At 49.2% G+C, this 12,072-nt stretch overlaps 1 protein-coding gene across 2 annotated transcripts in view; it reads right to left on the reverse strand.

Annotated features, from left to right (window-relative positions):
* Positions 1 to 12,072, reverse strand: part of ZDHHC6 (zinc finger DHHC-type palmitoyltransferase 6) — a 59,405-nt gene that overhangs the window by 34,220 nt on the left and 13,113 nt on the right. For both annotated transcript variants that reach the window (XM_063962570.1, XM_063962571.1), the window contains exon 2: positions 6,276 to 6,650. In XM_063962570.1, the coding sequence (XP_063818640.1) occupies positions 6,276 to 6,626 (351 nt within the window). In that variant the 5' untranslated portion in view covers positions 6,627 to 6,650. The remainder of the gene's footprint in view (positions 1 to 6,275; positions 6,651 to 12,072) is intronic.

The following is a 12,072-nucleotide window of genomic DNA, read 5'->3' on the forward strand; positions in this document are numbered from 1 at the left end:
ATCGGTAAGTAAAATCTTATTTTCTCTGACGTCCTAGTGGATGCTGGGACTCCGTAAGGACCATGGGGATTATACCAAAGCTCCCAAACGGGCGGGAGAGTGCGGATGACTCTGCAGCACCGAATGAGAGAACTCCAGGTCCTCCTCAGCCAGGGTATCAAATTTGTAGAATTTAGCAAACGTGTTTGCCCCTGACCAAGTAGCTGCTCGGCAAAGTTGTAAAGCCGAGACCCCTCGGGCAGCCGCCCAAGATGAGCCCACTTTCCTTGTGGAATGGGCTTTTACTGATTTTGGCTGTGGCAATCCTGCCACAGAATGTGCAAGCTGAATTGTACTACAAATCCAACGAGCAATCGTCTGCTTAGAAGCAGGAGCACCCAGTTTGTTAGGTGCATACAGGATAAACAGCGAGTCAGATTTTCTGACTCCAGCCGTCCTGGAAACATATATTTTCAAGGCCCTGACAACGTCAAGCAACTTAGAGTCCTCTAAGTCCCTGGTAGCCGCAGGTACCACAATAGGTTGGTTCATGTGAAATGCAGAAACCACCTTAGGTAGAAATTGAGGACGAGTCCTCAATTCCGCCCTGTCAGAATGAAAAATTAAGTAAGGGCTTTTATATGATAAAGCCGCCAATTCTGACACACGCCTGGCTGAAGCCAAGGCTAACAGCATCGACACCTTCCATGTGAGATATTTTAAGTCCACAGTGGAAAGTGGTTCAAACCAATGTGACTTTAGAAAACTCAACACCACATTGAGATCCCAAGGTGCCACTGGAGGCACAAAAGGAGGCTGTATGTGCAGCACCCCTTTTACAAATGTCTGAACTTCAGGTACTGAAGCCAGTTCTTTTTGGAAGAAAATCGACAGGGACGAAATTTGAACCTTAATGGACCCTAATTTTAGGCCCATAGACAGTCCTGTTTGCAGGAAATGAAGGAAACGACCCAGTTGAAATTCCTCTGTAGGGGCCCTCTTGGCCTCACACCACGCAACATATTTACGCCACATGCGGTGATAATGTTTTGCGGTTACGTCCTTCCTGGCTTTGACCAGAGTAGGAATGACTTCTTCTGGAATGCCTTTTTCCCTCAGGATCCGGCGTTCAACCGCCATGCCGTCAAACGCAGCCGCGGTAAGTCTTGAAACAGACAAGGCCCCTGCAGTAGCAGGTCCTGTCTTAGAGGTAGAGGCCACGGTTCGTCCGTGAGCATCTCTTGAAGTTCCGGGTACCAAGTCCTTCTTGGCCAATCCGTTACCACGAGTATAGTTCTTACTCCTCTCCTTATGATTCTCAGTACTTTTGGTATGAGAGGCAGAGGAGGGAACACATACACTGACTGGTACACCCACGGCGTTACCAGAGCGTCCACTGCTATTGCCTGAGGGTCCCTTGACCTGGCGCAATATCTGTCCAGTTTTTTGTTTAGACGTGACGCCATCATGTCCACCTTTGGTTTTTCCCAACGGTTTACAATCAGGTGGAAGACTTCTGGGTGAAGTCCCCACTCTCCCTGGTGAAGGTCGTGTCTGCTGAGGAAGTCTGCTTCCCAGTTGTCCACTCCCGGAATGATCACTGCTGACAGTGCTATCACATGATTTTCCGCCCAGCGAAGAATCCTTGCAGCTTCTGCCATTGCCCTCCTGCTTCTCGTGCCGCCCTGTCTGTTTACGTGGGCGACTGACGTGATGTTGTCCGATTGGATCAACACCGCCTGACCCTGAAGCAGAGGTTTTGCTTGACTTAGGGCATTGTAAATGGCCCTTAGTTCCAGAATGTTTATATGAAGAGAGGTTTCCATGCTTGACCACAAGCCCTGGAAATTCCTTCCCTGTGTGACTGCTCCCCAGCCTCTCAGGCTGGCATCCGTGGTTACCAGGATCCAATCCTGAATGCCAAATCTGCGGCCCTCTAGTAGATGAGCACTCTGCAGCCACCACAGGAGAGACACCCTTGTCCTTGGCGACAGGGTTATCCGCTGATGCATCTGCAGATGCGATCCGGACCATTTGTCCAGTAGATCCCACTGAAATGTTCTTGCATGGAATCTTCCGAATGGAATCGCTTCGTAAGAAGCCACCATTTTTCCCAGGACCCTCGTGCACTGATGCACTGAGACCTGGCCTGGTTTTAGGAGGTTCCTGACTAGCTCGGATAACTCCCTGGCCTTCTCCTCCGGGAGAAACACCTTCTTCTGGACTGTGTCCAGAATCATTCCTAGGAACAGTAGACGTGTCGTTGGAATCAGCTGCGATTTTGGAATATTTAGAATCCACCCGTGCTGACGTAACACTACCTGAGATAGTGCTACTCCGACTTCTAACTGTTCCCTGGACCTTGCCCTTATCAGGAGATCGTCCAAGTAAGGGATAATTAAAATGCCTTTTCTTCGTAGAAGAATCATCATTTCGGCCATTACCTTGGTAAAGACCCGAGGTGCCATGGACAATCCAAACGGCAGCGTCTGAAACTGATAATGACAGTTTTGTACTACAAACCTGAGGTACCCTTGGTGAGAAGGGTATATTGGGACGTGGAGATAAGCATCTTTGATGTCCAGAGACACCATATAGTCCCCTTCTTCCAGGTTCGCTATCACTGCTCTGAGTGACTCCATCTTGAATTTGAACCTTTTTATGTAAGTGTTCAAGGATTTCAGATTTAAAATTGGTCTCACCGAGCCGTCCGGCTTCGGTACCACAAACAGCGTGGAATAATACCCCTTCCCTTGTTGCAGGAGGGGTACCTTGATTATCACCTGCTGGGAATACAGCTTGTGAATGGCTTCCAAAACTGCCTCCCTGTCGGAGGGAGACTTTGGTAAAGCAGACTTCAGGAACCGACGAGGGGGAAACGCCTCGAATTCCAGTTTGTACCCTTGCGATACTACCTGTAGAATCCAGGGATCCACTTGCGAGTGAGCCCACTGCGCGTTGAAATTCTTGAGACGGGCCCCCACCATATCTGAGTCTGCTTGTAAAGCCCCAGCGTCATGCTGAAGACTTGGCAGAAGCAGGGGAGGGCTTCTGCTCCTGTGAAGCGGCTGCATGGTGCAGTCTTTTTCCTCTTCCTCTGCCCCGGGGCAGAAAAGAGTGGCCTTTTGCTCGCTTGTACTTATGGGAACGAAAGGACTGAGTTTGAAAAGACGGTGTCTTTTTCTGCTGATGTGGAGTGACCTGGGGTAAAAAGGTGGATTTTCCAGCCGTTGCCGTGGCCACCAGGTCCGATAGACCAGCCCCAAATAACTCCTCCCCTTTATACGGCAATACTTCCATGTGCCGTTTGGAATCCGCATCCCCTGACCACTGTCGCGTCCATAACGCTCTTCTGGCAGAGATGGACATAGCACTTACTCTTGATGCCAGGGTGCAAATATCCCTCTGTGCATCACGCATATATAGTAATGCATCCTTTAAATGTTCTATAGTTAACAAAATATTGTCCCTATCCAGGGTATCAATATTCTCAGTCAGGGAATCCGACCATGCGACTCCAGCACTGCACATCCAGGCTGAGGCGATTGCTGGTCGCAGTATAACACCAGTATGTGTGTATATACTTTTTAGGATATTTTCCAGCCTTCTATCAGCTGGTTCTTTGAGGGTGGCCGTATCAGGAGACGGTAACGCTACTTGTTTAGATAAACGTGTGAGCGCCTTATCTACCCTAGGGGGTGTTTCCCAACGCACCCTAACCTCTGGCGGGAAGGGATATAATGCTAATAATTTTTTAGAAATTAGCTGTTTTTTATCGGGGGAAACCCACGCTTTTTCACACACCTCATTTATTTCCTCTGACTCAGGAAAAACTATTGGTAGTTTTTTCTCACCCCACATAATACCCTTCTTTGTGGTACTTGTAGTGTCAGAAAGGTTCAATGCCTCTTTCATTGCCGTGATCATGTAACGTGTGGCCCTACTGGACATTACGTTTGTCTCGTCACCGTCGACACTAGACTCAGTATCTGTGTCAGGGTCTGTGTCGACCCACTGAGGTAACGGGCGTTTTAGCGCCCCTGACGGTGTCTGAGACGCCTGGACAGGCACTAATTGATTTGCCGGCTGTCTCATGTCGTCAACAGTTTTTTTGCAAATTGCTGACATTATCACTTAATTGTTTAAATACAATCATCCAGTCAGGTGTCGACTCCCTAGGGGGTGACATCACCAACACAGGCAACTGCTCCGCCTCCACATCATTTTCCTCCTCATACATGTCGACACACGCGTACCGACACACAGCACACACACCGGGAATGCTCTGATAGAGGACAGGACCCCACTTAGCCCTTTGGAGAGACAGAGGGAGAGTCTGCCAGCACACACCCAGCGCTATATATATATACAGGGATAACCTTATATAAGTGTTATTCCCTTATAGCTGCTGTTATTATCGTTATTTGCTGCCAAAAATGCCCCCCCTTCTCTTTTTTACCCTGATTCTGAAGCAGGACTGCAGGGGAGAGTCAGGGAGCCGTCCTTCCAGCGGAGCGGTGAGGGAAAATGGCGCTTGTGTGCTGAGGAGATAGGCTCCGCCCCTTCACGACGTCCTTATCTCCCGCTTTTTTGTGTAAAAATGGCAGGGGATTAAAATACATCCATATAGCCCAGGAGCTATATGTGATGTATTCTTTTTGCCACCTAAGGTATATTGTTATATTGCGTCTCAGGGCGCTCCCCCCCAGCGCCCTGCACCCTCAGTGACCGGAGTGTGAAGTGTGCTGAGAGCAATGGCGCACAGCTGCGGTGCTGTGCGCTACCTTAGACTGAAGACAGGATGTCTTCTGCCGCCGATTTCACCGGACCTCTTCGTCTCTTCTGGCTCTGTAAGGGGGACGGCGGCGCGGCTCCGGTGACCCATCCAGGCTGAACCTGTGATCGTCCCTCTGGAGCTAATGTCCAGTAGCCTAAGAAACCCGATCCACTCTGCACTCAGGTGAGTCCGTTTCTTCTCCCCTTAGTCCCACGATGCAGTGAGCCTGTTGCCAGCAGGACTCACTGAAAATAAAAAAACCTAAACTAAACTTTTATTCTAAGCAGCTCAGGAGAGCCACCTAGATTGCACCCTTCTCGGCCGGGCACAAAAATCTAACTGAGGCTTGGAGGAGGGTCATAGGGGGAGGAGCCAGTGCACACCACCTGATCCTTAAGCTTTTATTTTGTGCCCTGTCTCCTGCGGAGCCGCTATTCCCCATGGTCCTTACGGAGTCCCAGCATCCACTAGGACGTCAGAGAAAACAGGTTTTTCGAAAATTATTTCAGATAAGTGTAAATACATTTTCTTAACCTAGTTCATTTGTAAAACAGTCCAATTTCTGAGCGTTTTTTGGAGAGAAATAAAATCATCAGTGAAGTGGTTTAAGCACTTGACCAACACCAAAAAGAAATAGTAAGAAAACACCTTCCGGCCCCTGATGTCCTCTACCGCTATAAACTGGAAAATGCGACCTACACCAGGCTAGTTCTAGCAAAGAAATGAGAGCAAAGTAACAATGGGGACACCTTTGTAGCAGCTTTCCACCAGCGTCTGCCCATTAATTATCTAGGACACTGTAGCACTTACCATTTATCTTCCCAGTAACAACTAAGAATATAAAGAGCCTATTATCTTATAGTTGCAGCGTTAGAGCCAGGAACGTCACCCTATTCTCCTCTCCTACAAATACAAGTAACATCACTTCAGTTCACAGCAAAACATATCTGTGTATGGTGACCCAACAGTAATATCCTGCTGCTTAAGCATCTGATCCGTATCACCACTTACCTGGGTGTCACGGCATCTGTTCCTGCATTAGGCTGTACTGTACCAATCACATTTACTATTCAGACACGTCGCACAGGACTGAGCTACATATGCTGGAAATACAAAGATCCCGGGAAATCGGGGCACCCGGAGCACATAAATGGGGTGTAACCACGTGACCCTTATAACCTATTGGTAGTAATATGCCCCCCTGCAATACATTGCTTTATCTGACCTCCTAGCTTGTGTGTCCGCACCAAAGTGTTTACACCCGCAGAACTGTACACACGTCCACAAGAAAGACTACTGTGACTAATATAAAGGTCTTGGTGGAACAAATAAGAAGGTAAATCCAATGTATGCTTAGTATGATCACTCAACAAAAGGAGTTTAAAACCCCAAACAATATATGCAGTAAAAGTTGCATGAGCGCATATACAGGGTGATAATGCGACTCTCCCTGAAGGGGAAACTTTCATGATAAGCGCCGATATTACAGGAAGCCCCCCAGGCAACACGCTCCGCTTACCGGCTTCCATCCCACAGGAACAAACCCCGGTCCAATGAACATTGCATTGAAGTAGTTGTAAAGAATCATCACGGTCCAGTTAATAAGTGCCAGGAAGTTCAGGCTGCTTCCCGGGGTGTCCAGGGGCCAGTACCAGAGGACAGAATCCAAGACGGCCACTATGGAACATATTATAATAACTCCGAGGGCAATGATGGGACCCCAGTGGCAGAGTCTCCTTAACTCCCGCAAAGTTTCAAAATTGATGAAGGCGTCCAGTTTAGCCATGTTTCCTATGGAAGGAGCGTCCACCCCAAGAGCTTGGGTCTCCGTTCTGAGGTCCGACGTCAGACTGGCATGCTGGCTTTCCATACTTTCAGGAACAAAGCATCCCGGCTGCAAAACAAACCCCACAAAGACACGGTTACTTGCGCTGTAAGACGCCGAATAACATCCAAACAGAACACTTAAATATGGATCTAAAACCATTCATTAATTGCTCCAACATATAACTCCCGTGAATGGTATCTAGTGGCCCAGGCACCAAACACGCACTGTAAGCACTGTGTAAGCATGCAGTACACAGGCTGGGAGAGAGAAGGCTCCGATACTTGTACACACTCCGCTCACCAATGCGACGGTTCTGCACAGCACTTTTTCCATTGAGTAACAATAGTTGATGGGAGAATTATTGGTTCTGCACAAATACCATCTCCCTCCGCTGCGGCAGGATAACACACTAGGGTTTGCTTTTGTTCAGGGAGAAGGTATTTTCTAAAGTGCTGGGAGTGACGGGAAAGCCATATATTTTACACTGGTTTTTTGTACTGTAAGCAAACATTGAATAATGATGCAGATTAAATGTGGGACCAACCTGTAGTTAAATAGAAAACAGTGATAATTATACATTACTAAGAGCAACATACAGGACTGACTCATTTACTATTCACACCGCCACGTTAACTCCATCTGTGCCTGCAACAGAAAGTTGCTACAATGACACAAAGGATCCTAGTATTCAGGCCTAGGCGCGGCTGCATGCTGTGATCTTCAATGGGAGCACAGACAGGAAGTGTGGTGTGTGCCGGGAACAATCTCCCTCCACACACAGCTCTGACCAGTGTGTAAATGTGTATTTGTGAACATTATTGCTCTCTGAGAGGACAGTCCCCTGTGTGAGGAGATATTCCCAGTACGGTGCTGTAGGGAACTCGTCAGATGGATTACAGGTCGTTTTCTTCATAACTGTAAAACTAGTGCCGACACATATCATGCCGGCTGTTCTATGAAGTAAGGTCTCTGTAATGTCGGGTAGAGTTGGTAAAACAGTTTCTGTGTTATGTAGGGAAATGTGTATAACGTAAACAGTACAAGATGCCCAACAACTGTCTGAGCACAAAGCAGTCCCTCCACTCCCATCCTGTCCCATGGGGGTCCTTCCCAAGCCCCATCCACCACCAGGACACCCTCTCAAGCCCCGTCCACCACCAGGATACCCTCTCAAGCCCCGTCCACCACCAGGATACCCTCTCAAGCCCCGTCCACCACCAGGATACCCTCTCAAGCCCCGTCCACCACCAGGATACCCTCTCAAGCCCCGTCCACCACCAGGATACCCTCTCAAGCCCCGTCCACCACCAGGATACCCTCTCAAGCCCCGTCCACCACCAGGATACCCTCTCAAGCCCCGTCCACCACCAGGATAACCTCTCAAGCCCCGTCCACCACCAGGATAACCTCTCAAGCCCCGTCCACCACCAGAATACCCTCTCAAGCCCCGTCCACCACCAGGATACCCTCTCAAGCCCCATCTAACCACATGTGGAACTCCCTGCACAATTTCCATGCTAATAACCAGCTGGCCTCTACCACATCGATCACTGCTCCTCACAACGCCGGCCAGTGCTCCCCACAACGCCGGCCAGTGCTCCCTACCACACTGGTTACTGATCCCCACAACCCTGGCCAGTGCACACCCACCACCAGTGTCGGACTGAGGCATTAAAGGACCACCGAGGAAATGCAGTGATAGGGGCCCATGCTTACAGGCTTGGCTAACCAGTAGTGCATGTTCTGGGCCCCTTGATAAATATATATAGCAAATACTGCTAGTGCATGCATGATAATATACCAGATACAGTAAATAACACTGTAGAAAAGGAGATTTATGGTAAGACTTACCATTGTTAAATCTCCTTCTGCGAGGTACACTGGTTTCCACAGGGAATAACATCGGGGTGTAGAGTTGCATCTTGAACCGAGGCACCAACAGGCTAAAGCTTTGACTGCTCCCAGGATGCACTGCACCGCCTCTATAGCCCCGCCTCCAGGCACTGTGAGCTCAGTTTAGTTAACCAGTCCAATGCAGTAGCAGATAAGAGAGACGGTAGCTGTCAGTCACACAGAACCACATTCTCACGACAGGAGAAAGTGTCAGCGACTAATGCCATACAAACCCAAAAAAGCTAAGTGCGTCAGAGTGGGCGGCCTGTGGAATCCAAAGTACCTCGCAGAAAGAGATTTAACAATGGTAAGTCTTACCATAAATCTCCTTTTCTGCAGCGGGGTACACTGGTATTCCACAGGGAATAACATCGGGGATGTCCGAAAGCAGTTCCTCATGGGAGGGGACGCACAGTAGCGGGCACAAGAACCCGGCGTCCAAAGGAAACATCCTGGGCGGCGGAAGTAACAAAGGCATAGAACCTGATGAACATGTTCACTGAGGACCATGTAGCCGCCTTGCACAATTGTTCTGCGGACGCGCCACGGTGTGCCGCTCAAGAAGGTCCAACAGACCTAGAATGGGAGTAGAATGGGCCTTGATAGCAGCAGGAGCTGGGAGCCCAGCCTACGCATAAGCTTGTGCAATCGCCTTTCTAATCCATCAGGCCAAGGTCTGATTATTCTCAGGCCAGCCACGTTTGTGAAAACCAAAAAGTACAGTCCTTTCTACATATATACATCCCAAGACCGCTCTTTTGAGGACAAACCAGGAGAGATAAAGGCCGGAACCACAATCTCTTAGTTAAAGGTGGAAAGATGACAACACCTTAGGCAGATAACCAGGGCAAGTTCTAAGAACTGCCCGGTCACACAGTGAAAAATCAGAAAGTGTGGACGACAGGACAAAGCGCCTAGTTCTGACACCCTTCTAGCAGAGGCAATAGCCAACAGAAAAAGGACCTTAAGCGTAAGGCATTTAAGGTCCACAGACTCAAGAGGTTCAAACGGAGACTCTTGAAGGGCATTAAGAACAACAGGCAGATAAGATCCCATGGAGCCATAGGAGGGATATAGGGCGTAGGCCTCCCTGAGTGAATGTATGAAGGTCAGGAGTAGACACAATCTTTCGCTGAAACCACACGACAAGGCAGAAATGTGAACCTTGAGGGAGGCCAGGCGAAGTCCTAAATCCAGGCCTTGTTGCAAAAAAGCCAGAAGTCTGGAAGTACTGAATTTGTAAGCATCGTAATTCTTAGCAGCACACCAGGTGAAGTAAGAATTCCAGACCCTATAATAAATCCGCGCAGAAGCCGGTTTGCGGGCCTTCAACATAGTTTGAATAACAGCCTCAGAAAATCCTTTGGCACTCAGGAGTGAAGCTTTAAGAGCCACGCCGTCGAATCCAGTCTTACCAGGTCCTTGTAAACACAAGGGCCCTAAACGAGGAGGTCTGGGCATTGAGGAAGTAGAAGAGGACGTTCTATCGAGAGACCCTGCAGGTCTGAGAAGCAATGTCATCTGGGCAACGCTGGAGCGACTAGAAGTAGTATTCTGCCTTCTTGCTTAAACTTCCGTATTACTGGGCAGACGTGACACTGGAGAGAACACGTATGGCAGCCGAAAGTTCCATGGAATTGTCAGGGCGTCCACGAACGCTGCTTGAGGATCCCTTGTCATTGCTCCGAAGACCGGTACCTTGTGATTGTGTCGAGACGCCATCAGGTCTACATCTGGTAGACCCCACCTGTCCAAAAGGAGTTTGAAGACCTCTGGATGAGGACTCCACTCCTCGGCGTGTACGTCCTGACGACTGAGAAAGTCTGCTTCCCAGTTGAGGACCCCCAGAATGAACACTGCCGATATTGCCGTCAGATGGCGTTCCGCCCATCGAAGAATTTTGACACTTCCATCATTGCCATGCGGCTTCGAGTGCCGCCTTGATGATTTCTGTACGCCACTGTGGCGGCGTTGTCCAATTGTACTTGAACAGGCCTGTTCTGTACGAAAGGTAGGGCAAGTGTCAACGCATTGAACACTGCCCGCAATTCCAGAATGTTTATCAGGAGGAGAGATTCCTTCCTGGTCCACCGACCCAACCCCGCAGACTGGCATCCATTGTTAGGAGGACCCAGTTGGAGATCCAGAAGGGACAACCCCTGCTCAGTTGTTGGTCCTGAAGCCACCAACTCAGTGACAGACGAACCTCTGGAGTCAAGGAGATCATTTGGGATCTGACTCGGTGAGGCAGGCCGTCCCACTTGGAAAGGATTAACCTCTGCAGAGGGAGGGAATGAAATTGAGCGTCCTCTTCCATGTCGAAAGCCGACACCATGAGGCCTCGTACTTGCATCACCGAGTGTATCGACACTCTTTGGCGAGAAAGGAAGCATCTGATTCTGTCCTGAAGTTTCAGGACCTTCTCTGGAGATGAGAACAAACGTTGGTAGCGTGTGTCCAGTAATGCCCCCAGGTGTACCATGCTCTGAGCAGGGACCAGTGAGGACTTCTTCCAGTTGATGAGCCACCCGTGGGCTTGTAGGAATTGGACCGTCCGTTCCAGATGATGGAGGAGAACCTCTGGGGAGTTCGCCAGGATCAACAAGTCGTCCAGATATGGCAGGATCCAGATACCCTGACGGCGGAGAACTTGCCAATAGCAAACCGCAGCTATTGCTGATGCGACATGGCAATAGGTATGTGTAATTAAGCATCCTGTATGTCCAGGGATACCATATAGTCCTTGGGTTCCATGGCCAGTACAATACAGCGCAGAGTTTCCGTACGGAATTTGGACACCCTCACAAATTTGTTCAAAGATATGAGGTTGAGTATAGGCCGGGAGGATCCATTCGGCTTCGGAACTAGAAACAGCATTGAATAGTACCCCCTGCCTCTCTGAGACAGAGACACCGGCACTATCACTCCTGTATCTAGGAGAAATTGGACAACCAAATGTAGAGTTTGCGCTTTTAACGGATCTGAAGGGATAACAGTTGAGCAAAAGTGGCGAGGGGGACATTTCTGGAAAGAGATTGCGTACCCGTGAGAGACCACTTCCTGCACCCAGGCATCCGAAGTGGTCTTTAACCATGCATGGGCGAACCGCAGAAGTCGTCCCGCCCCGTTATGCCGCAGGCTTGTCCGGTTTGAAAGCAGGCTGATGGGCGGCCCAAGAACATTTAGGTTTGGGCTTAGAGGATTTGGAAGTGAGAGGCTGTCTCAGGTACGCCTGACCATTTGCTTTACCTGGAGGTTGAAAGGAACGAAAAGTAGTTCTCTTAGTCTTCGGAGCCGAAGGATTAGTATTTGGGAGAAACACAGTCTTGGCCGATGCCAAGTCGGTCACAATCTTGTTCAGATCATCTCCAAATAGTATATCTCCCTTAAAAGGGAGAACCTCCAAGGTCTTCTTAGAGTCCAGGTCCACCGACCAGGACCGTAACCACAGAATCCGTAGAGCCAGGATAGACGTAGTAGATGACTTGGCAGCCATAACGCCTGCATCAGAGGCCGCCTCCTGAATATAGTGGCAGGCTGTGGTAATATGACAGATATTGCCTGGCAGTGTAAGAAAAATTCAGAGGTAGCTTTT

Source organism: Pseudophryne corroboree, chromosome 3 (genome assembly GCF_028390025.1).
Source record: "Pseudophryne corroboree isolate aPseCor3 chromosome 3, aPseCor3.hap2, whole genome shotgun sequence".
In the NCBI taxonomy this organism is placed as follows: domain Eukaryota; kingdom Metazoa; phylum Chordata; class Amphibia; order Anura; family Myobatrachidae; genus Pseudophryne; species Pseudophryne corroboree.